The sequence below is a fragment of the Camarhynchus parvulus genome, chromosome 3 (assembly GCF_901933205.1).
Source record: "Camarhynchus parvulus chromosome 3, STF_HiC, whole genome shotgun sequence".
Lineage (NCBI taxonomy): Eukaryota > Metazoa > Chordata > Aves > Passeriformes > Thraupidae > Camarhynchus > Camarhynchus parvulus.
Genome location: NC_044573.1, coordinates 72,983,129 through 73,009,593, shown reverse-complemented (window position 1 = coordinate 73,009,593; position 26,465 = coordinate 72,983,129). Strand labels below are relative to the sequence as shown.

General features: G+C 45.7%; 2 protein-coding genes across 3 annotated transcripts in view; both read right to left on the bottom strand.

Moving 5' to 3' along the window:
- Positions 1-22,023: 22,023 nt before the first annotated feature.
- Positions 22,024-23,596, bottom strand: TTC32 (tetratricopeptide repeat domain 32). The gene is made up of 3 exons (XM_030945792.1): positions 23,474-23,596; positions 23,239-23,399; positions 22,024-22,462 (listed from the first exon to the last, which is right to left on the bottom strand). The coding sequence occupies exons 1-3, from the start codon at positions 23,584-23,586 to the stop codon at positions 22,335-22,337; spliced, it is 402 nt and encodes a 133-aa protein (XP_030801652.1). The 5' UTR covers positions 23,587-23,596; the 3' UTR covers positions 22,024-22,334.
- Positions 23,597-25,111: 1,515 nt separating this feature from the next.
- Positions 25,112-26,465, bottom strand: part of WDR35 (WD repeat domain 35) — a 42,705-nt gene continuing 41,351 nt past the window's right edge. The window contains exon 27 of one of the 2 annotated variants that reach the window (XM_030945847.1): positions 25,112-25,925. In XM_030945847.1, coding sequence (XP_030801707.1) covers positions 25,775-25,925 — 151 coding nt within the window. In that variant the 3' untranslated portion in view covers positions 25,112-25,774. The remainder of the gene's footprint in view (positions 25,926-26,465) is intronic. The other variant, XM_030945848.1, reaches the window with a different exon arrangement.

Sequence of the window (26,465 nt, the reverse complement as noted above, 5' to 3'; positions counted from 1 at the left end):
ACAAAAATGTATTTCCTGTGTAGACCCAATTAAAATACCTCTGGAGAAATGTTTCATGTGTTCTAAAGACCTGAAGGTTGAGCTACGCAACTGGCTTGTAAGAAATGACAATACTTCCCAGGGGTTGATGGAAAGCACCAACTCTTCTGTTCTCATTACAATTAGGCTCAGCAGCAGCCTCTGACCTTGCAGATATCTGGCAGGAGAGTCCTGTGCCCTCCCAGAGAGAGGGAGCTGCCTCCCCTGCTGGGAGTGAGCTCTGATAACGTTGGAGGGCACTGCAGGATTCCACCCAGGTGTCCTTCCACAACAGAAGCCACTGGACTCTCCTGGTCCACACACAAGGTTTGGAGAAGACAGCACAATCTGTGAAAGGTAACCTGTACCCCTGCTCCTGGGCCTGACCAAGTTCCACCTGCACACCTGGGTCTGCTTTACTTCACAGGGAGGAGGACTTTGCTGCCCATGCACAGGTCCCTGGGGACAGATGGAGGCTGTGGGTCACTTGCTACACAGGTAACAAGACTTTGGTTTCCACTTCCTTAATTTTCCACTTTGTTTTTCTCTCTGTTCTCCCTCTTATTAGCTCATGTGCTTATACTGCAGGATCTGGCTGTTTTTCTTCCTGTTCTGGCTGGGACAAGGGAGGCGGATGGCTCCCCCAGGTTGGTGAAACATGATAAAAGCAGAGTGGGGAGAGAGGCAAGGATGAGAACTCAGTTATTTTGCTTGTAACACAATGTGCCTCCTCTCTGCCCTCCAGTCCCACTGACTCATCAGCTCTATATGTGCTCCCACTAGGTTTTGTAGAGAGCAGTTGCCGCTCCAGAATTTTTTGGATGAAACTGAATAAACTCTTGCTCCAGGGAAAGTTCTTCCAGCTGGAAATCTATGGTGAGTTACGAGTGGCAGCCCCGAGTAACATGAAGGCTGGGGAATCACCTAAGAGATCCCAGAGTCTGGGATCTGGATGCTGCTGCCATCTATTGATAATTGGTAACTCACCCAAGGAACCTGCAGACCTGCAGCAGATCCTTGTCACCCTGAGCCAGCCTCTCCCACCTCAATTTGGGCACTAACCCTGCAGAGGAGTAAAGGTGGTAACTACAGCCACAGCCCCCTCTGCCCCGTGATGCTACTGTGCTGGGAAAGGAGGAAGGATGGTCTGAGGAGGAAGGACTGACATTTGGCTTTCATTCTTCCCTCTGCTGAGCCTTTACACATGTCCAGCAAGGAAAACTAAGGCAACATTGCAGATTGGATATGCCCTGAACAGCATAATGACAACAGCAGTGTAGGCTGGGTAATATCCAGAAAACACACTCACAATGAGGGCTGAGTGAGTGCTGCAGCAATTAAAGCACTTTGGAGGGTATCTTTATTTCCTTTTTATTTAGCACCACAATGGCATTTAATTACCACGATTCAGATTGGACAAAGGGGTTCCATTTTCTGCAGAAAACAAAAACCTTCAGAACCAAAATGAAAACCAGAAAATGTTCACATCAGATTGTGAAAAGTATGTGATTTCACCCCAAACCTAATTAATTTCTCTTGAGATCAGCACACTCTTTTCTGGGTTATGTTTTTTTTTTCATTTGATTTGGAGGCAGAACTGAAAAAATCAAGTACGGAAAGGGTGTGGGCAGAAGGGATAGCATTTATGAGAGTAACTGATACTGCTGGAAAAAACAGAGCAGCCTTCAGGCACAAAATGCTGTTTGTTTCTTCCAGCTCTATCAGCTGGTCTCATAAAAGCTATTCCTTCTTCTTCCAAAATTATTCCCACTTATCTCCTGAGCCTATCCTGCCTGCAGGAATCCATCTACTGAAACAGCAGTTCTAGAACTGTCCAATATATAGGCATGACAGACAAATCTAGAAATTGCAGTGGCAGCTAGTTAAACCCTATCTGTTTGTACAGATTCTTGTGTCTAGCGCAAGACTAAAATAGTTCTAAATCAGAGGGCAGGTTGATTAACAAAATATGCTGTTAATCATCAATAATTCTACCATCATCAAGAGCTGAGTACGGCCAGTCCCTGTCATGTCTCTCGTTGGCTCCCCCATAGGCCTCACAGCACACAGAGACAAGCAGCAAACCTGATCAATGTGTAAAAAGTGCCCACCCAAAACATATCTGTGACCACATCCTTTGAGCAGAGTGAGCAGCAGATTATCCCACCTTGATGTTTTTTAGAAACAGATGGGTTTAATAGCCCATAACTCTTTTCTAGAGACCAAAATCAGGGAGGGAGAAATGCAGGTGATGCTTCAGAGAAACTCTTTAATAGCACTTCAAAGTGGCAATGGCACAAGCTTCTGGACTCAAGGAAACAGGCATTGAAGTGCACATTATGTGTGTGAGCCTGAGTCATGCCAAGCTGTCTCATGCACTCCTACACATGCCAGCCCAGTGTCACCAGCTCCTTAGCAGCCATGTCACTGGAGAGCTCCCAACCCACACGGGGAAGAGCTGTGTGAGAGGGCCTCAGCACCACTCTGCCCCGGGACTTGCCTTGAGCTTTACATCCCCCATCTCTCTCCCTTTTTCTGCAGATCCTTATTCCGGCCCAATTCTGCTGGATGAGCAGTTGGCCTCTCGCTGTGGCTATGTGCTGTCAGAGGACGTGTGGGGCAATCCTGTTCTCCGTGCCTCGGTGCTCGGCTGTCACGTGGCCAATGAGGTAAGGCCCAGACACAGGCTGGGAAGCAGCTCAGGCAGTACATTTTCTCCAAAAACACAAAATTGAGATAGTATATGGCATTCTAATGGCATATTTTGAGAATACTGAACTCAAGGAACTAGTGTTGGGAGTGTAGTGTGGAAATGAATAGGCAATGGCTCTCTGCTGGGAGGTTTGTTCAGTGTGACTGACATGGGATTTCCTCTCTCCATGGAATGACACTTATCCTAATGCTGCTGAGTAGCTGCCAGTTCTCAAGCATATCCTTGTAGCTGCTGATTTGCCAGAGAGTTTCTTGAAAGCCTCTCTGGAAAGAAGTAGGCATCTGCTTGAAAAAGCAATGTTTGCAGTGTGATTCTGGCAGATCATTTCCTGGCTTAATTTGTGTGGTAATGTGCCTGTTAACACATGCCTAGGAACATAGATCACACACGTCTATTAGACCCAGATTTGCCTCACGTAACTTTAGCCATCTAAAAGATAATGTCTAGTCTAAACTAGTTGTTTGCTCTTCCACAATAGTCAATGGAGAGAAGCAGGCATCTCCAGAAGGTGATTCACCCCTTCCAAAAATATATGTAAAAGTGTAGCCTGGATTTCTAATTTCTAAATGTTAGTTGAGATGAAATGTACCCAAAACCAGAACAAATCAGAGTAGAAACTTCATTGCTTGTCCATGTTTAGTCTGGTTGGTCCTGGAAGCCCCACAGAAAAAATATGGTAAAACTTTATAGGCAGAGTTAGCTAACAAGGATGGGGGTGTACAGTGTGCTGTGCAATGACCTGGATTTCCAGGCTGGAAATTTCTCTGTAAAGGTTTTGCCTTCTTCTGTAAAAAATACACATCTATGTCAGATAGAAGGACAATCCATGGGTTTGTATGTGGCTTCTGGGGAGCTGAAGGACCAAAAGGAATTTTTTTACTGGACTTAATCTGGCGTTAAACATTAAATAGCATTTGTAGATTAGGTCTGAACTACTTAGATCAAAACAAAAGTTCCACAGTACTTTCTCTGTGTGGAGACGCACAGAGTCACAAAGAGGAGAAACACGAATCTCACAGTAAGGTAGGTGAGGTCTGCCCTTGACCAGCTGCTCCTTTACAGTGTGGCAAGAACAGAGCTGAGATGGGGTCTGAGGCAAAGGCTGTGAGTGCTGAGGCAGTGTCTCTGGCTTAGTAAGACCCTGCGTACAAACCATTGCAGACAGGGTGGTATGTTGGTTGTAGGAGCTGTTACTGCAGTTCTCAAGCTGTTCTCATCTCTATAAAAGGCTCTCAGAAACAGAACACTGGGCTGCATAGTCCCATGCAGCCCCTGCTGGAACCTTCCACACCAGCTGCTGAACTGCCAGTTTTTCTTCCCAGGCAGATGAGCTGTTTTCACTGACTGTGAACATCAAAGTCTCCTCATTTTCAAGCATGAGGGCAGCTGTCACCTACACCTACCCTATGTACTGCTCCTATGCATCCTGGGCTTCAAGAGAAATTGTGTGTGAAGAAAACTACATGGAGGTAAAAACCTTCCCACTGAAGGAGAGGCTACATCCAAGTCCCTGCCAGGCACAGCAACCTCCACAAATTCCTGTCAGAAGTTGATTGTACCCATGTACCAGGCAAAATAGCAACCTGCTGATATTTAGCAGAGTGTGTAACTGTAGATCTGATTAGTAACACATTTACACGCCATAAATATTTTGCATGCAGTGAAACTCAGTTAACTGTACAGATTAAGTAGGGCAAGGCTCTGCAAGCAAATCAACAGAGAGGCTTAAGGCCAAGCTCTTAAGCTCATGAGCGTCCCTTTTGGTCATAAAGTGCTGCAGCAGTGAGAATGTCATCCTCATATCTGAAATAATAAAACCTAGGGTTTGCAGAGCTGCATCTCTGCTGAATCGCACAACTCACAGGACAGGACTGTGAGACAGAAGCTGCCTCCTGCCAGGTGGTGCAATTGGGCTGCTCAGCCTGCTGCCATCACCTACACACCAGTGTAGAAATGAGGCAGCAAACAATCCAAATTTCATTGCTTTCTGTGCATGCCTGCAACAGGCAGGAGAAAGAAAACATATTTCTCCTGTCAGAACTCAAGGCTGTGCAGTCATGTCTGGGTTGCAGCACAAACTATGGTACAGGTGTCTTCTGACTGTCCTGTTTCCTTGCCTCACTCTGCAGCACATGTGGGAAGGATTTACACCACAGCACCTCCCTTAGGTACTGGGCATCCTGCATTTTCAGGTGTTCAGCCTGCATAGGAAGAGAGAACCAGTCCTGTTAATGCCAATAACCTGCTTTCCTACACCTCCAGTGGAGAGACCCAGGCCAACTAACTTTCATTTTAAGGCCACAAAAATTACTGCCATCAAGAACCGCCATGCAAACACTTGAATTGCCTCTAATGAATGCAAACTGCTAAATCCTGATAGATACTGTTCCCCATGCCTGTAATAATACTGAAGATCTGTTTGCTCCGTTGCTCCCAAAGAATCTCTTGTGTCCCCAGGTGTCAGTGAAGACTGATGTCCCAGCAGTTTCAAATGACTACACTGTAGCATGGATGTCAGCACTGCCAGAGGTATGAAGGGGAGTCTTTCCTAACAGTTCCTAGCCTGCCTCTTCTCTCTGCTCCTATGAGTCATTCTTGGGGCATAGCTCCATCTCTGACAAAAAAAGAGAGATGACAAATTTGCCGTCAAGTACTGAAAACCTCTCAAGTATTTTTAGACCTCTAGACTGCAAAAAGACATTTAGGTGGGAGAACAGTCATACACTTGTTCCATTAGTGGAAACTGAGCTCAAGACAAACAAAGGTAGGTGGTTCTTCACACAATGGGTAGTGAAACCGTCAAACTCATCACCAAAAGATGTTGTGGCTGCTAAAACCTTACTTGATCCCAAGGAAAGTCTGGAAAAGTTGACTGAAGAGAAATCCAATAAGACATACAAAATACAAAGAAGGTACAGATAGCTCAGGAGTCACTGAGATGAAAAATATTTGAGGCTGGAAAGAATGAGCGGGAAATGATGACAGGAGCGTCTATCTTATGAGTAAAAGCTGAGGGAGTTGGGCCTTTTTAGACTGGCAAAGAGTAGGAGAGAATTTTAGCACACAAGTATCTGAAGGAAGTGCATCAAGAGGACGGAGACAGGTTCTCCTCAGTGGTGCCCAGCAGTAGGACAAGAGATCAGATAGAATGTGATCCACTGGAAGTTCCACCTGAATGTGAGGAAGAATGAAACAGATTGCCCAGGGAAGGTGTGGAGTCTCATCTGGGGAAATTCAAAAGCTGCCTGGACACAATCCTGAGTACCATGCTCATGGGGAACCTGCTTTAGCCAGGAGGTTGGACTAGATGGCCTCCAGTGGCTCTTCCAACCCTACCCATTCTGTGATTCTGTCAAATATAAATGCTTGTCCCATGTTTCTCATGTCTTACTTGCTCCTGATGCCCATTTTCCTTTTGACTGTGCTCCCATATTTCCATCACTGCAGGGGACTCTGTTCTAGGCCAGTACAGGCATTGCTCTCTCCTTATCTTTGACGCAGTATGGCTACACACTATAAAAGGTAGTCTGTCATTTGGCCTCTGGCCTGCTCCAGCAATCAATGGACATGGGGACAATCCTTTTCTTAACAGCACAGATATTTTGTCCACAGTGGATTTGTTCAAGGCCACCTGTCTACGTTTCTTCCAGGGCTGCTAGAAGAGTATCTCTAAAGATGCCTTAAAGAGCTCTAGCATTCCTTATCTTTACATATTCATATATATATAATATACACATATGTTTCTCAAGGGTATTTCTTGCCTGAGATGAGCTCCTAGTATCATTCCAGTTACTCCCACTTCTAACAGGAAAACAGGCACTACAGTATCACTACTCAGCTTTTTAAGAGACTTTGGTAGATGTAGAACTGATATAGCTCATCTCTCTCTTGCAGACTCAAAATGTTGCATACCAGCAATGGCAACTGATGTTTGTTTCTCCATCAGGGAGAAAGAGAATAACAGTAAGTGATGCAGTAAAACTGGGCTACAGCTTCAATAACAGCCTGTCCCGGGTGTACCTGCGAGCGCCCTACCACAGCAACGAGTCTGATGTCAGCGTGGTGAGTTGCTGATCCCAGCCAGACACAAAGCTCTGCTGTTCCCACTGCCTCTCCAGAACATCAGCTCTCTTTTTCTGCCTGGGCTCAAACAGGTCAGTGGTGTAACTATGAACATGATCACTTCCACTTCCATGTACAGGCAGCGGTGGCTGCTTTTGCTGATTGACACAACTGTCTCCTGTCCTGTTGGTAAGGGTCTCTTCCTTCTTCACTAAAAATAACCACTGAAGGAGGTAGTAGAAAACACAGTCTTCCCATTCTCACTAAGAGAAGAGGTTTACAAGCTTCTATCAGAGCAACATGAGCTAAGAGTCTGTGGCTTTGGTCCTGGACAAACACAGTCCCTGCTGTGACACTACATTACTTGTGTTCCCAGTGCAGTGTCATGGCTCTGGTTTCTCAAATCCCCACATTAGATGCAGGGAACTGGAAACAAGCAAAACTGCTATAGAAGAGCCAGGGAGCGTCCCCTGGGCTAATCCCACAGCCTTGGCTCTTCTTTTTCATACTATTCCATGCAAGGCATGCAGCTCTGCATCCTTGAAACTCACGTAATCCTTTTCTCTGGAGAGGCTGGACTGGCCTGGCTTTTTGCAGAGAAGTGGTGGCTGTACCTGGCTCTCACAGCCATTTATAATCTCACAAAGATTATTAATGTGAACAAGTGATGAGGAAGCACAAGGTTTTAAGTTGATGAGACCTTGAAGCCAATACTTCAAGCAGGTGCAAACAGGTTGCTCTGTGCCCTCTTCCTTCTGCCAGTAAGCCCTGGGACAACAGAGTAGGTAGCCGGGAGCACAGCTGCCAGTTCTTCTGAATAAATTAATGATTCACCTGAAACTGGTGATTCAGGTCTGCTTCAAGTGCCAGGGTCTCTGTGACAAAATAGCCAACCTTTGGCTAATATCCTACGAGGCGTTGCATCAGTGATAGCTGTAGAGATATCCTGGTGAAATGCAATCAGGGAAAGGCAGAGACAGGACTGAGTGGTAACTCCAATTGTGCCCTCTCTGGAACTGTCTATCTAACTCCACAGATGGCATCAGCTTCACTGATACCACGCTAACATGGACTGTGCCAAGAGTTATCCCCACACTAGTGGTCCAGGAATCCACCTTTCTGTCCAAAAGCATTGTAATGGGAGTGGATCATCAAGTCATAGTGAATCCAGAGGAGATGAACTACTTACTGGAGTACAACGAGACACACATCAGAATAACCATCCCTACTGGAGCAGAAGGGGGCAAGCTAGAGGTTAGTACAAACCTGTCACACACAAATACATTTGAGGGCCTGTACTACAGATGTGTCAAATCATGACAAATCCAAATACTGATTGACTGCTGCTTAAAATTTGCAGATACAATAAATTTGAAGAGCTAGATGCTTCTCTGTGTTTTGAAAACACTTACTCAGAAACTAGGAATTTATAACGAAAAAACATGGTCGAAGCAAGAGGCTGTTTTTGTTAATCATCTATAAGACATACTAATACATTAAGAATGAAGGGATTTCTGGACATTGGAATTTAATTGTCTGTGTTGTTCAATAATGAAACAGTCCTGGTAAACTTCTGGCCTGGCTCAATGAGTAATTTCCCTGGCAATTTCCAAGACAGAATGATTTAGCAAGGGACATGTTCTCTGCCTGTTGTTGGGGCGCAAACACCTGCTTTGAACACAGTTTATTCCTCATCAATATATAATTTACAGATATAGAGGCAATGTCAAAAGGAATGTTCAGTAGAACAGAAGAGAATAGTTTGGGCTGGAAGGCACTTTTAAAGACAATTTACTCCAGACTCCACTGCCATGAGAAGAAACATCTTTCACTAGATCAGGTTGCTCAAAACTCCACCCAGCTTGGACACCTAGAAAGGAGTTGGCAATATTCCTGATGGCATTGGTGTGATTTTTACTTATCCCCTTCAGGAGTTCCCTATTTGTGTAACAGACAGAACAAGAGACATGACTGGTAATCCAGGAATGGTAAAAAAAACCAACAAAACAAATGTAGTGATGTGCTAAATTTAATGAGGACACCCCTGATACTTCCTTATTAAGGATCTCGGCAGTATCTGAGCCACACACGGACCAGACTAATGGGCCAAGCTACCAAACAAACAAGCAAAATCTCCTAGCAAAATCCATCTCAGGGTGTACTAGAATACCATTTGCCCTTCCTAGTCTGAGAATTTTAACTATATTCAGTCATCTCTTTATTAAGCTACTGAGAATTAAGACTTAATCACACATTTTACCTCCTAGAGCTCCATATCTGGTGGTGTGTATGGAGTCACTTACTGCATTGACCTGTTTCTGGAGCACACATGGACGGATGCAGATTGGCAAACCACAAAGTATACAGTCATCAAATCCATCACCACCCCTTTCAAGCCACAAATACCAACTGTTATCAACAGTAAGTCATTCCTCTCATTGACCCTTTCCAATCTTCTGCTGTGCTATACGTTGCTCCGCCCAACCTGTGCCACACATCACATCTACCAAAATATTCTCAACTCCAACTTACAGTTTTCTAGGCAAAGTCAAGATTCAAGTATTACAGTAAAGCAAACAAACAAACAAAAAAAACCCAGCAAAAACCCTTTAGCCTTAACTTATAAGTTGCTGATAAAAATGTAAACATTCCTTTCATGTTAATGGCTGGATTTTTCCAGTGAGCACTGGAATAAAGATGTAGTGATGTGCAGTTATCACACTGGGAAGAACTGTCTGAGGACAGCAGTCATTGATGGTATTTTCTCCCCCAAACTGCCTGCATTTGATACCTAGGGAGCATACTGAAATCATTGTGCCACCCAGTGCTGCAGTCATGGTTTTTAAATTTAATTTTCCAATGCATTAAGGCACTAATGATACTTGGAATTGTCTGGATAAGGGATATAAAAAGAAAAAGGAGCCTCTTACCATACATTATGATCTTTTTTCAAATTTTATGTGGCTGAACTAGATTCTAGATTTCTTTAAAAGTATCACACATCATAGTGCACCTCTAGAAAGTCACTGAACCCACTTTCTATAAGGTTCTATGTATTTGTTGTTAATCCCCTGCAGCTTGAAGCAATTCTCATGTACTCAGAGTATTTCAGATCTGACTAGAACACAAACACTCATTAATCAGGGCCATTAAAGAGATGGCTGCTGGCTAAGTTTCCTGGAATTTGAATGGGAGGCCACCCCAACCATCCTCCTTATTTGATCCACATCAGCAGTAATTTGATGCTCTCTCCCTGCAGACACTGTGCCAGAGGAAAGGCTATTTAATGTTGCACTTGGACACTTTCTTCCCGATGTCTCTCTGGTGGCAATCACAGTAGGAAATGTGCCATTTTCCCTGAGGGAAGCACAACATCACGGCTTCAAGATTTATGAAACTCCCTTTTCTAATGGAACAAAAGCATTTATCCTGGAAGTCTCTTTTGATGATCCATATGTTCTGAGAGAGGTAGGATACAGCAGGCCACTTCAGCAGTAGAGTGGAGGAGGTGGGGCAGTCCCTTTGCAGAGCATGGTCCAGCTTTTATTAACCAATAACAGTTCCTGGATCATAAAGGTGTCAATGAGTCTGAGATCATCTTAGTTAAGATTAGAGGCTTTTATGTCCCCACCTTGCTCTCCACAGATCTCCAGGAGATCAGTATCAAGTGTAATTAGATGGGATGAAATGTTACTTCCTGTAGTGCCTGTCAGCAAGGCTAATGTCCCAGTGCACACTCAACAGGAAGAGGTTTGTCAAGTCTGTATTTCTTTTAGATGCTGCCCTTTGAAACAGGAGTGTCTTGGAAAAATAAATCAATTATTGCAATGCTGGCAAACACCAGTTTCAAAAATCCAGTAACTCCTGAACCCACTGTGCAACTGCTGGCACAGGCCATACCCCATGTGAACATGCTACGGGCAGGCTCAGGGTACTCGAAATGTAATTTTGTTAAGCTTCAGTCCATTTGTAATCTAAATATTTGTAAAAGGTATATACTCACAGAGGGATTTCAACCTCTCATTTCAGTGGGAGGATGTATAACTGCAAGTCCTCTACCACGTTTTCAACCAAACCACGCAGGGCTGTGATACTGTTACAAGGAACAACATTGTGAACGCACAGGATTTGTGCAAATAGTTTTCAGGCTGCAGTCAAACCACAGTCAAGTTGCATTAAGGATCAAAGCAAGAAAAGAAAAATCCAGAAGTATTTCCTTCAGGTTGAACACCAGGTTTTGCTTTGGGAGCACTTTCAGTGAAGGAAAAGAGGATATTGGGAGGGATCTCTCACAGCATCTCCTCACACCTTCTATTCAACTGATTACTTACTCTCCTGGTTTCAGCCCACACTCTGAGTAAAGAAGAATAAGGATTTGGACCTGGATCTCCCTCTATGAGCTCTTTCACCATTGGGCTACAAAGGAACCACCACTGTATTCACTAATGTCTTCATTTTCTGAAAAGGCACAACATTTATGTTTGGCTGAAAGAGCTGTTGAATCCAGGCCAGATTTCTGAATAGCTTTAGGCCAGCTGAAGCGATGCTTTTGGGGCCTGAGCTATTTGCAGGGGAGAGGAGGGTGTTGGAATAATTATTAAGTGTTGTTCAGAATATACATGCCTGCCTATTCTGAAAGCTGCTGCAGCCTTACTCTTCTCTCTCTTTCAGTATGTGAATAGAAATGAAACAAAATACACCCTCCTGGTCAACTACACCCTTAGTGTGGGCCCGGAGATGACGCTCTACTATCATTCAGCAGAGGTGGAGTGTGCGGTTGCTGATATTGGTAAGCTTTCCTCTGACATTAACTGGTTTGCATCAACAGCATGGCTGTCACTGAATTCAGTGAGAGCATCAGAGTGAGGATGAGAGCTTTGGGGAAAACCCCACCCCTCCACAGCTCATTGTTGGTAACAGCCAAGTTGCTGCTCCACTGATGGCAGCTCCTCTGCATACTGGCAAGACAGTCTGCCCTCGAGACACTGAGAGCAATAAAACAAGTGTGTAGAAGAAGCTGGCTTGCAAACTCAGAGAACAAGATGCCTCAGGACATGAACATACATCTACTGGCAAAACTTTCAGACATTGCTACAAGTTTCAGTTTGTCCTCAAACACAATTCTGCCTCCGCATCCAGGGCAGAACTTAACTGACTCAAAAACATTGCTCTAATCTCCAAAGACAGAAATCATCCACTAAGAGCTGTATTTAGCAGGTTACTGAAACAGTCAGGAGGTCTGTTTGGTATTTTCTCAAATTTATTAGATTTTTGCATGCCACAAAGATGACAGTCTCCTCACTGTCCTGTTTTATCTCTGAAATAGCTCTTGGTTCAGCCCAAAGAAGGCTGATCAAAAAATGTATTTACATACATAGCTCAGCTTGCCTTACTGAATCAGGGAACAGTCCTGGAAGCAAACTGGCAGGCCACTGCTGAAGCAGGACTCCCCATCCCACCAGATGTCAGCTGGTACACCCCCAACAACACAGCCAAGCCCTGCAGACAGTGCCAGCATGCACGTAACAGGCTGCTGGGGTTTCTCACCTGGGCCAGAAATCCCTGCCTGGGCCAAACCTCACCACTCAAACCTTCCTTCATTGCTAACTCTTCATCCCACCTTCTTCCCACAGAAGTTCCAGAAGCAGTTGGTTCCTGTGATGAAGAGAACCTGTATCTGAGCCTGCCCACTTTTGGCTTGCACCAGTACTGGGACCTGTACCTTGGTAACAAGCTCCTGAACAGGCACCTTGCCCTCACCAATGGGTACCTTGCAGCTACCAACTCCACACACCTGATCCTGCAAATACCTCTGTTTGCTGGGGGACTCATCTATGAGGTACAGGAGCTGTTCAGCAATGCTTCTTCTAAAGCACATAGGACTGTTTGCTCCCACAGAGTCCTGCAGTCACAGCCTGTAGTGCTGTGGTACTGCTCATATTGGAAAACCTCCAGAGGGAAGGACTCTGAGACAGAGCAAGTGGGATAAGAGGCATTAGACATGGATCCTTATGGTGATGCTGTGTATTGTGCAATCTGCAGTCCCCACTTGTCTCTAAAAGATATGCACCAAGTCTTCAAAAACAAACTCCTCAGTGTTTTTAGAAAGATGAGGCAAAATATCCCATCTGCACTGAGCCAGAAACAATATTTCAATATAGCTTTTATGAAAGAAGGTCTTTTAAAGGAAATTTTGCAGAAATTTTAAGACATGGCAGGGTAAAATTGATGCTGCAATAATTTGAACGATTCTACAATTATCAGCCCAAATTTATCTCTGTGACAGTGACTGATAAATTCATACAAGAAAACTTGTAGTTCTGCCCTCATGTTGCTTCAGGCTCAAGCCTTCATACTGACTTACCTCTTGTGACTTGTTAATATTCAAGTGGCACAAGCTATGGAGCAGAACTTGGTACACGTGAATGATGTACAGGAGATAACAGATCTCTTCCATCTTCTCCTTTGCAGGAAGTGTCCTTTCAGAAAATTAAAGCAAGGTTTGATGTTGCCCTAAGGAAAGTGAGAACTATGGAGACCTTACAGATGTTCTCCATTAGCTGCAGTTTTAATTCTTCAGCTTTTATAAGTAAGTTATGCAACTGATCAATCAATAAAAAGATGTGTGATTCTTTCTTGAGCTCAAACCAACCCTGCCTTTCTTAGTATGCCACCCAGATGGTACCATAATGGTATCTGCCCAAATGAAGACAGTTCCTGCCATTGACATGAGTAAAACCAAGCTAAGGGACAGCTCCTGCAAGCCTAAGGAATATAATGAAGCCCATGCCTTCTTCAAGTTCCATGTCACTACCTGTGGCACTTCAGTAAGGGTAAGTCCATGGCCAGAGCAGATACACCTACTAGAACTCTCTGCCTCTCCTGCATTTTCTCCCTTGGTCCCCTGCCCCAGCTCCTGAGAAGAGTCAATTTACAATGAGCTTCCCATATGCACAGTTTGAAGGTGACCACATTATTTATGAGAATGAAATCTCTTATGAGAAAGAGACTCTTCCAGGACAGAGCACACCAACAATCACAAGAGATCCAGACTACAGGTAGGAGCTGCTGCTGGCTGACACTGCTCACTTCTGTACAGCTGCTGGGAAACAGATGTGAACACAAAAATTGTTGTTTCTTCTAGACTAACAGTCTTGTGCTACTACCAAGCCAAAGAGACCCTAGTGCTTGGTGCCTTCTCCAGGGACCCAGCCACATCCCCTCCTTTTGGCTCTGGGACGATGTTTCCACGTTCAAATACTGCAGGTGTGCAATCCTCTTCCTCCATTTTTAAACCCCTCTGACCCTTTCAGTCCTAAGTTCCCTTGTTAAGACATGCCTTAGTTTCACCTAAAGAACCTCACTAAAATTTCCTTCTCTGCAGCTTACAGGAGGGTAAGACAAGCTCTGAATGTAGTTTCAAGAGTGTCCAAAGGTAAATCTCCTCCTATGGAAATCAGATCATTTCCAAGTATGTTTTAGTTTAAATAATATTAAACAACAACAAAATCCCCTGATGTTTTCTCGAGATGAATCCTTCATGGAGTTCTATGGGCCCAGCATGGCAATACTCAAACAACCCATGGAGCCTGTGTTTCTTGAGGTGGAGCTGAAGGATGAGAGCCCCAGTGTTGAGTTATACCTGGAAAACTGCTGGGGAGCCACATCTCAAGACTTCAACAGCACCTCAAGATGGAACATCACTGTGGATGGGTGAGTAGTATTAAATGTCCAATGAACTCATCAGCAAAGCCCTAATTTCTACTTATATCTGTTGTTCTTTCTCTCAAATAGGTGTGAGATTAATGGCAGTGAGTTTGCTGCAGAGTTCTGCCCGGTGCCTGTTAGCCCCCGGGTGAGACACCCTCCTCACTTTAAAAGGCTGGCAGTAAGGACCCTGGCACAGCAACTGGAGCAGGTAGGATTGAGTGAAAGGCTCGCCTCCAACTCGTGGACTCTATCCTGGAAGTCGGGATGATGCTTTTAGTCATGTGGTTTAGTTGGAGGTAGCAAGGAGCAGGAAGTTAGACTTGATGATCCCTATGGGTCCCTTCTAACCTGAGATATTCTGTGACTCTATGCTTTCAGAAATAGATTTAGGCACCTCACAGACTTAATTAGGCATCTCACATTTAACTCAAATACCCTGTGTACAGCTTTAATTCTGTTCTCTTCTTAAATCTCCTCTGCCACCTAGCTAACTTGAGATTGGACAGGCTGGAGTAAACAAAACAATGTTGTATGTATATATGGTTTTATATGGTGATGATATGGCTTTGAATAGGTTCAGATTCATATCACTTCAGCTCAAAATGTCTAGAGCAGAAAAATCAACTTATGTGTTCCAATATCCAGATAAAATTCAGCTCTGTTGTCTCCCATCTGTCCTAGCCAGTCATCCATCTCCTCGGGTGTCAGAGAAGCAGAGGCATGTGGGTTTGGTCTTAAAGTTTGAGATCCTGTTCCCCTCTAAGGACTAAGGAGAGCAGAGAAAAACCCAGGACAGTCACCTGAGGGTACTTTGCTCCTTGTGCATCCAGCTGAGTGCACTGCCTGTCCTGACATGTACTGATACCAGCTATGGTGTGTTCACCCTGCCTGAGCAGCTCAACCAACTGCACTGTTATTTACTCAGCCTTTCATAGGCACCTCAACTCTTGAACTTGCTAGAAATGAACATGATGCAATTCTGGCTTGTGCTGCTTCCTAAGTGTGCAGCTGCAGCAGGCACCAGATTGAGTTTCTGTCTAGTTTTGATACTCTGCAGCACGTGAGGTTTTAACTTCTCCTGTCTCAGCCTCTGAGTTACCAAACTGCCTGAGGGCTTCCTTGACACCAACTTTAAATTCAAGGCAGGTTCAGCTAGAAGGTGCCACGTGGAGGTGTCCAGAGAAGCGTAAGTCTAATCAGATGTAGTTTCTGCAAAAGGCAAGGACAAAATAATGCTTTGCACAAATCCCACAGTGAGATTTGATATGGATCAAGTTGCATTTTCTCTTCTTCTCAGGTGTATGTGCACTGCTTGGTGGCAGCGTGCTCTCCTAACAACACACAACCTGGCAGCACCTGCAGAGGACAGTGCAGCTCAAGCAGGGAGAGGAAGGGTATGTTGTAAAGGAGGAAAGAAACCATTGCAATGCACCCCTGACCTGATGCTTCTCAGAGATTTAGGAGCTCTGACTTTGGCATCTGAAATGCCTCGAGCACGGACTGTGAACGTTGATGTCACCTTTAAGCATGTATGTATTCTTTAAAAACTACACAAACACACTGTGTATTGTTCTCAGGCTTTCCAGGTCACCCTTCTGACAGTCTCCAGGGCTATGTACTTGCTGGACCGGTATGGATTGTTGCTCCAGATCGAAGATGACAGACAAAAACTGAATTTGGTAAGAACACCAGGCCCTGTGTACTCACCCTGAGAGGTCACCATGCTTTGTGACAAGCGATGCAGAGCCTGTCCTCGAGGACCTCAAAAATAAAAGTTCTGGGACAAGAACAGGGAATGGACATGGTTTGCAGTGCCATGGTCTCAGCTTGAGCCCACGAGAGAGGGAAGAAGGAGAGCTCCCTGCCAAGCCTAACACAGCTGGTGTGGCTCTGGAGCAGATGCCAGCAGCAGAGCAGGGCTTGCTGGACTTGGGCCATAGCAGGCAGTTTTGGAGCCAGGTATTATTTCAACAGGTTTTCAACAGGACTGTCCCCAGTCTGAGAGAAAACAGATCCAAATTTTAGAAACAAACACTAGGGCACTAAGGCACGCTGCCATATTCCAAATGCTTTTGAATGGTTCAAATCCTCCAAAGAGCAGGGTTTCTCCTATAGCTTCATCCACCCTTGGACAACCAGAGCTGCTGAGCTGTCTGCTCCAGCATCACTCCTCACTTCAGCCTCTGTGTGTGTCTCCAACAGCACCTGAAGGCTCTGCTGTGCTGGCTGCTTTCCAAATGGTGCCACTGGACACAGGAGCTACTGCTTCCAGGAACCACCAGAACTATTTGCATGAAGTTTAAAGAACAGATGGTGGGACAGCTCTGGAAAGTTCTTGAGTCTGCTGACAGCATCCATAAATCTTGCAACCTGTTGTCTCTCTGAAGCGGCTACAGAAGAAAACTTAGCGGAAAACTACCCAAGGCTGCAAAATAACACTTTGTGTTTCTTCCAGATGCTCAAATACGGACTTGCAGATCACTAAAATGATTCCAGCCCTGATTATGGCTGCTTCTTGTAATACTTCATAAAGTGACTGCCAATCCTCCCATCTGAATGTAAAGTGCAAATCTGAAAAGTCAAATAAAAATACACCAGAGCAACGTAAGCACAGAACATCTTCTTGCTAATGTGCAACACCAACCATCTGCTGTACCAACAAAGAGCCAAGCAGTGACTGCCAGAGCCCCTCCAGCATGCAACACTAGGGCACACACTTCTTCCCACTAATGCAGAGCTTTGTCTGTATCATGACATTACCCTGACCTTCCTGGAAACCTTTTAGTTCCTCATTTTCTCTCACCTGCCCCTGTATGGAAAAAGCTAACTAAATGTGAGCAGATGGATACTGTACTACGAGCAAATGACACCTGGTATTTTTTTGTTTCTGTGCACACAGAAAGCTTGCTTTTTTTTTTAATTCTTATTATTTTTTAGAGATCAAGTACAAACCTGCCACATGACCAGCTGTAATCACCCTCAGGATGTGCCTACAGTGTACCTGCACGTGTGGCTGCAGCACATGTAGATGTTCAGCAGCAGTGAGAGGGGGCAGATGGCACACCCGAGCTGACAGCACACTGTGTGTGCTCTCCAGAGGGTTTCCCAGCTCCTGCAGCCCCTGCCCTCCCAGCCTGGCTGGTCAGTGCACACACCTGGCCCACTTCCCAAAAGCTGCAGTCCTGCCTGAGATGATTGCTGAATAAATGCCCTCTTAAAGCTGTACCTGCTGAAGGAGTAAGATCAGTGAAAAGGAATGGGACGGTGCTGTGACCCCCAGGACCCGCCAGCAGCTGCCTGAGTGCTGCCTTCCTCTGCTGCATGAGCAGTGCACTCTGCTGTCCACAGACCACACTGCAGAGCCCAGCAAGTTACTGCATTTGCCAGGAGAGCATACTCTCTGCTTTTAACAGCAGCAGAAAATTTATAAGTTTAGGTTAACTTTCTGCTAATCTGAAAAGCAGTCCTCTAGAAATTTGTAGACTGGAATGAAGGGAACATAATAATAACCAAATGTTAGCTCCTCTCAGGCCACACAGGGGAGCATCAGGTCTGGTCTGGTATAACTAAGGTTCACTTTGTGTTGCAGCTTTGCAGAGTGTATTTAGATAAACTTGTCTGCAGTCAGTGGGCTATCCCAGATTCTCCCCTTTTGCCCTGGAAAACCAGGAAGAGGTCCAGCAGCATTCCATACCGTTCCCCCACCACCTGACAGATGAGGAGACTTTTCCAGATACATTGGAAGGGAGATGGAAGAGACCGACTTGCATTCCCATTTCAACAGGGATTTTAGGTTTCCCTCTTCCCAAAGACAAGCCAGAACAATTCCAATCCTTGGTCTCTTTCTCCTACCTTGGTTGCTGTTCATGGTGTGGATGATGATTTTCACACCAAAGCTCATGGTGTGCTAGGGTTAGGCATTCCCTGTTTACCTTTGAGGGTGTCTTTCCCAAAGTATGATTCAGCCATGCTATTGCACGGGTGTACTGCTCTGCAACTCCATTCTCCTGGGATAATTCCTGCCTCTCAGGTGTTGCAGAGGGAACTTCAGCACCTAACTCCTGTCCTAGATTGCAGTTTTCAGGCCTGTGGGCTTAAATGGTTCCTTGGATTAGGTTTCAGGAACCACTCTGGTCATACCACTGTAGTTGAACAAGCCTTCATTATTCAGCCAAAGTGGAGAAAAGGAATTAGGAGAGAAGTTATTTTCAATGCACAGACAGAGGCACACCAGAGTCCCCATGCTGAGGAGTCCCCAGCCTGGAAAGCACTCATCAGCCTTTTCCATAGCAACAGAGTTAGGCTGAAACCTACTGTTGTGAACTGGGACACAGCTGAAACAGCTGTTCCTTGCTGGGAGACAAGGATATCCTTCAGGCCCATTTCACATGCTCCTTGTACAACACAAACATGAGTGATAAAAGAACTGATCACCATGAGCTGTAGGAAGCAATGCTCTGGACTGCAGCCAATCCCTCCCTGCTCATGCACTAAAGGGATCCTACAAGGAGAATCTTGGAAATAATCTTAGGAACCAGACCAGTGTTCAGCTCAAATGGTCACAACATGCTGGAAGTGAGGCCTCCAACTTGACCAGATCTCTCAGCAAACTGTTTTCATACAAAGCAACCAGACCTTCCATTCTGCATGAAAGCCACTGGCTGGGGTCAAATCTGTTTCACTGATCCAGCCCACGTCTGTTAAAAGGATGAGGCAGATGAACATCTGCTGTCACAAAAGAATTTTGGATATAATCCTCCCACTAGCAATCTTCAGTTTTGAACATTGGTTCTGCTCTTCTGAATCCTTCCGCTCCTGACAGGCAACAGAGAGCATGACCTGCATCGCTGAGTTTGACTGAGATAGAGGTGTTCAATCCCCACAAAAGTGGAATAGTGCACCTTTCTCTCCTCAGTCACTTTTAACAAGGTTACCTACTAGATGAGAAGTGCACAGCGCAGCACTCACTTGCAACAGCCCAAGAGTTTCAGGCTTTCCATGCTGACCAAACCTCCCTTGCTCACTCAGAAGGCATCTGGAAGAGGGACTTATTCTGGCTACCTGACAACCAAACCCTTTGGCCTCAACGTGCCATAGCTTTCCATTTGGAAAGGCTCTCCCTGTTCCCCACTCATACTAAAGATGCATGAAACCCTTCTCACACTGCTCGGTGTCCTGCTAAACTTGGCATTCTGTAACCTTTCCCACCTTTCTGCAAAAGCAAGGGAAAGGCCTTGCAACACTGATAGTTGCGTGACAACTCCTCCTCGCATGGTTCAGCAGGACAAATGGAGTCCTAGGGAAAAGCACAGGATGATGATGTTACTCTTTGCCTTGTTCTGTAAGGCAGTGATGTTATTCTTTAAGATTCTTTAACGTGTAATGGAATTCACAGGATTTTTCCTAAGTTTAGAGGTAAATCATCAGGTGAGAACAGTTACTCATTGCCAAATTAACCCTGCCTACAGGGAACAAGCCAAGCAGAGGGGCTGCCAGTGACGGCTGTGGAAGGAAAGTCAAGGGTTTGGGAGAGCAGGTTTATAGGTAGGAAACCTTGGGAAAGCAGCTGAGAATTATTCACATCTGAAATATTTCTGGCCAGAGTAAAGAGAGTCACAGTGCATTAGCAGCAACCATCTGTGTGACTTACTGGTGCAACCCCATGACTTTGTGGAGCTCCTGGGTCAGTCCTGCCCGTTCCACCACCCTTGTCAGAGGTGTGGAATTGTCATGCAGAGACAAGCCCTAAAGCCCACTGAAGGTATAAAGCTGCAGCACCTCAGATTGCAAAGCACCCAAAGCACACAACCCTGCTCCTTTTAGAGGCTGAGAGGCTGCCTGAATTTCACAAAACATTACATTAAAGAATTTTATTACTCTCCATTAGGCTTTTAATTCTTAAACTTCTATAACAGGAAACTTTGCAGGACAAGGGGAGTTACTAAATACATCCTCCTCTTTAAGTTTGAGGGGTTTTTTATACATTTTATATACTGAAGATTATGCCCTGATCACCTGTCCTGGCTGTGTCTCCTCCCATGCTCCCAGGCATCCCCAGCTTCCTCCCCACCATGGCAGTACAAAAATCAGAAAAGGCCTCAGCTCTGTGTGAGCCCTGCTCAGCAATAACAAAAACATTTCCATATTATCAGCCCTGTGTTCAGCACAAATCCAAAACACAGCCCCATTCCAGCCCCTGTGAAGAAAACTAATTCTACACCAGCTGAAACCAGCAGGGCTATTTAATAATTTCAGGCTGAAAACCTGAAAGCCAGAGAGCTAAGTGACTTGTGTGCATGTGAAAGAGGAAAATGTGAAAACCCTACTGGCCAAAATTACCTTGAAAGAATTCCAGATTAAGCTGAAATGCATGATGACAGTTCATCCTTTCACAGGAGAGACAAGGAAATACTGTGGAGAATTGGCAATTGCTCCCCAGCCCTGTGCAGTATTTCTGTGCCAGCAATTGCATGAGAAGTAATTAAGCAACATTCACAAAACAACACAAGCTGGAATATTATCTCTAGCATCTTTGTTTTCTAAAATACTTGTTCACTGTTAATATTTTGATCTATATTCTGTCATTTTAAGTGTTCTGTGCAGAAACACATCTGTGATCTCCTCACAGTAAAACTTCCTAAGTCACATCCAATTGTTCATTACTGCTTTTTTAATTGTCTTGGCAAGGTCATTCAGGAACATGTCTAGTTCTAGCTCAACTTCTCACCATCAGTCAAGAGCTGGTAAGATTTCTCAATTTTTAAGACTGAGGTGGCATGAAGTCATTGAATTATCTGTGTTGTTTCAGAGACAGAACACCCAGATAAATGGTAGGAAAGCATGTGCTTAATATAGCAAGTCCAAAATTAAGACTTCTAAGGGGGAAAAAATGGTCATTGCCTATTTCTCAAACTGTGAATGGTCACATCCTGGTATTACATATCATATTCCTCTAACTTCAAAAGGCTGCAGTCAAGTGTCAAGAGCATGAGAGGTAAATGCAGCATTTTCTCAGCCCTGTTTCAGATTTGCTCATTGTGGCTATTGCAGTTTCGTCCCCACACTGAAAGTGATCTTGGTGAGGCTGCTGGGAAGGATATCCAGAGGCTCCAGTCTGCTCTCACCACTCACCCCAGCGGTCCCACCATGTTCAGTGAGCCCTGTGCTTCTGCAGGCTCTCGGCTCATCCACGGGGGAACTCGCCACAAGAAGCACGAATGTCACTGGCATAATTTAAAAAACCAAATCCTAATGCTCATGTCAGCCATCAGAGAGTATTTCTTTTATTAGAAATTGTGTTGCTATGAACTTGCAAGGGTGTTCCTTGCTGATGATTTACAGATTTCAGTAATGGTCCCTCCTACAATGTGAGAAATGAAGCTGCCTGGGTGTTCACAGCCAGCTCCATCAGATGGATTTCACACTGCATTTTTCAGGGAATTGATCCCTTTAATAAGGAAGAGAAAGCCACAGTTCCTCCTGTGAGCATTTTCTATGGTAAACTCTGCAGACAATCATGAGATAAAAACTATATGTTCATTTTTATTTTCAATTAATCTGGCCAATACATTTATTATAGAATTACAAAGTATTTCTGTACAAAATCTGTACATGTGTCTCACAGAGACCAACATTACACCTTCTCTCAAGAATAAAAATCCCAAATCCAGGTTACTTTGCAATCATGATCAATTTTTAACTTATTTACCTAAGAATGAAGTTCTTCAACAGGTGATAACAGATGTACATGATCTTGTGTTTCATCCATCAATGACAAAAATCACATGTTTAGTGGAATATTTTCACATCCATCACATCACTTCCTGAATTTTCAATAACCCCGTTTCTCTTTTTCTTCTTTATCAAGCATAGCCTGTTTTAGACTCAATGCAGCATCTTCAAATTGGGGGTTTAACTCTAATACTTTCCTAAAATCTTTCATGGCCTCATCAAAGTCTCCTGTCCCAAAAAAAAAAAAAAAAAAAAGGAAAAGGAAAATTATCTTTCTGTAACTGCTCATGCTCACAAATCTCTGACAACTCAAGAACACCTCCTAATACTTTCACCCACAAAGCAGCAGCTGCTTCCTGGACCCATGGCATTTGGATTCTCCACAGGCCCAACTGGGAGTCAAAGAGTTTCACATCAAGAATGGACTCAAATGCACTTAAGGCTCAGTTCAGCCAGTTTGTTCCCAAGAGGAGAAGACAACAGGCCCACACCGATACTGAGATTGCCCTAAAGCTGGCACACAGGCACAGAGCTTCCAGCTGGTGCCCACGGCCCGGCTCCATTCTCCAGTGCCTCGACCTCTGCAGTGGCCAAGCTCTAACAGAAGGCACAGGGCTGTCATTTTGGGATGGCATCACCAAAAACGGGGCAGGAAACTCCCCAGAGGTGGCCAGCAGCCCACTGAAAGTGGAGAAGGCTGTGCTACAGGTGCTTGGGAGATGCTTTATCTCAGGTTTAATGGCAGTGCTTGGAACTGGCTTGTTTTACCCCAGTGCAAATTTCTCCACAAGTCAACTACACCTTTCCTCCCATCCTCCAGGGAGCAGCATCGTTTCGAATGACAGCAGCACAGGCTGCAAGAGGGATGTAAGCGCACACGGGGGGCAGGCAGCAGCTCTTGTCACTGCTGTCACCGCGTGTGGCGCCGGCCCCGCAGCGATGCCCACCCTCGTCCCGCCCGTGATTCGGGGCTGCCCGGCCGCGCTGCCCTGCCCGGCTCGTACCCAGCCGGTAGCGCACCAGCCCGCGGTTGTAGTAGGGCACCTCGAAGCCGGGCTGGCACTCGATGGCGGCCGTGAAGTCCTGCACGGCGGCGGCGAACTCCACGCGCAGGTACCGCACCTGCCCGCGGTCGTTGAGAGCCGTGGCGAGGTCGCTGCTGGCACTGCGGGGACAGAGGGAGCGGCGTTAGCGGGGCCCGGCCCGGCGCGCCCGCCCCGCTCCCGGCCCCGGCGTTACCCCGCGGGGCTGCGGGCGATGAAGCGGCTGAAGAGCTCCTCGGCCGCCGAGAGCCGCCGCGCCCGCAGCTCCGCCCGCGCCGCCGCCAGCAGCGCCGCCGCCTCCCCCGCCATCGCGATGACGTCACGGGCACGCCGGCGCGCGCGGCCACGTGAGAGACGGTGCTGGGCCGGGGAGAGCTGCCCAGAGAGCAGGAGGTGCCCACAGAGCTCAGAAATACCGCAGTGGTGTCAGTAACACCACCGGGCCCCGTGAGAGACGGTGCTGGGCCGGGGAGAGCTGCCCAGAGAGCAGGAGCTGCCCACAGAGCTCAGAAATACCGCAGTGGTGTCAGTAACACCACCGGGCCCCGTGAGAGACGGTGCTGGGCCGGGGAGAGCTGCCCAGAGAGCAGGAGCTGCCCACAGAGCTCAGAAATACCGCAGTGGTGTCAGTAACACCACCGGCCCCCGAGAGACGGTGCTGGGCCGGAGAGCTGCCCACAGAGCAGGAGCTTCCTACAGAGCACAGAAATACGGCAATAGTGTCCCTAACAACAGGAGCCCTACAGGGCCACAGAAATACGGCAATAGTGTCACTAACAACAGAGCAGGGCCACAGAGAGACGGTGTTTAACCTAAACCTTCTCTCCTTCATCTTAAAGCCATTCTCCCTTCTATCCCTTTATGCCCTTGTAAACTGACCCTTTTTTACCAGTTTACAAGGTGCTGGGCCGGGGAGAGCTGCCCACAGAGCACAGCATTACAGCAGTAGTGTCAGGAACACCATCGGGCCACCGAGCCCTCTGCTCCGCTCTCCCGGGCCCCCACCGGCAGCACAGCGTCCAGCTCGGCGCCGCAGCACAGGCACGACGCGGAGCCCCTGGAGCGAGGCCAGAGAAGACCAAGACGATCAGAGAGCTGGAGCACCTTTCCTCGGGAGACAGGCTGGGAGAGCTGGGGGTGTCCGGCCTGGAGAGGGCTTGGTGGGGACTTCAGAGCACCTTCCAGTACCTAAAGGGGCTCTAAGAGAGCTGGAGAGAGTCAGTTTACAAAGGCATAAAGGGATAGGAGAAGGGAGAATGGCTTTAAGATGAAGGAGAGAAGTTTAGGTTAAACATAAGGAAGGAGTTCTTTACTGTGAGGGTGGTGAGACCCGGGAACAGATTGCCCAGAGAAGTTGTGGAGGCCCCATCCCTGGAAATACTCAAGAACAGGTTGGATGGGCTTTTGTGTTACCTGGCCTAGTGGAAGGTGTCACAGCCCTTGTCAGCAGGTTTAAAGCAAGATGGTCTTTAAGGTCCCTTCCAACCCAGGCTGTTTTACTGTTCTGTGATTCTCTGGAGATGGGGTTTATCCTTACCTGGCCTAAGCTTAGGTGAGACACAGAAGAGCTCCTCTGCTCTCCTCTCAAACGTGCCAAGGCACAATGTGAATGTACAGCTCTTGTCAGACAGCCAGGTGCTGGCTGGCCCTGGGCACAGCTCACCCTGTGCTCAAGGTCCTGCAGCACTGCCAGAGCACAAACCAGCAGTAAGGTGGGACAGCAAGACATCGTTCCTTGGACCTTTGTGTGTCACAAGGGTGACACTTCAGCTCCTGAAATCTGTTCAACAGATGCAGGCTGCTCTCCCAAGCTACATGAAAAATGCCAGGTTCCAGGTTGCAAGTTCACAGAGGTTTCCTTAAGCTGTTGAAGGTGACATCACCCAAGCTCAGGAACCCAACTGACACACTGACTGCTGCGTGTTTTCAAGCCCTTTATTTTATGGTGGGTTTAAATACACTTAGTAGAAGAAACCAGCACTAATGTATGCTTATACTGGTGTCATCACTCTAGTAACTCTAAACAGTAGTACAAAAACATATATGGTAATATTATCAAAATTATTGTGACGTTATTTCAACTCAGGAATCACTTCCCTCAAAACACTCTGAATTCTGAGAAAACCCAGTAATTTCCTATGGAATTAGACAAAAAAATTGAGCCTGCTCAGAGTAGAACATATCATTATGAGCCTACATTCAATTCACATGGCTTTGAAACTAGGCTCAATCTACAATTCAAAAAGAATGCTTTTACCTTTAATCTTTTTTAAAAAGTGTAGCAAAAATGGAATCTATTTACATGGAAATTTCTTCAGCTAAATGGAAGCAATAAAGGTTTCTCTTGTGGGTTTTCTGTTTTGGTTTTGGGGTTTTTTTTTAATGTTTCTCTAATAGCAGCACTAACTGCTACAATACAGTACCTGAGTTGTAAAAGATAGTAACATTTTAGAGGCTGATCTTAGCAGTCATAAATGCAGCTACAGAGTCTTTATCCTCAGCTTACTGTGCTGTGGCACAGAGGACAGGCGTTATAATGGCCTGCTTCTTTGGCTGTCATGCAATGCTTACACACACTGCACATCCAGAATTGATACTCCAGGATAGGGGCTCCTGTTGCAACACATACAGGAAGTTTACCATCTCCACTAAAAAAAAAAAAAAAAGAGTAAAGCTGAAAGAATAAAAATACCATGTGCCACTTGTTGATTAGAAGTTATTAGCTCATGTAACACTTCATTGTTCATGTAACCAAATATAGAAATCTTCACACCAGAGAATGCCCATCCCCAGAACCATACAGTCAACAAACCAGGACTAGCAGATCCAAAAGATGGGGTGAAAAGAGGCAGTGAATGCCATATAAAAGTAAGGCCTGATTAGACACATGCACTGCTATTATACTCTGTCCTCTGATGTCTGAAGGGTCAACAGAATCACACCTGCTACTGAGATTCTGTACAGCTGCACAGTAGGATCAATCAAGACAGGTTAAAATCCTGTTTGCTAAAAGAAAATTGATTTAGAATTGATTTCCATATTTACAAGTTCCACGCTCTCAGCAGGAAACGTCAAACACGTTGTGGGTACAGCCACTCCAAGGACTTACCCCTTAAATGTGCCCTTCATACTAATTTTAACTTCACATATTGCTCTTTGCACACCAAGTAGATTTAGGTAATTCACAA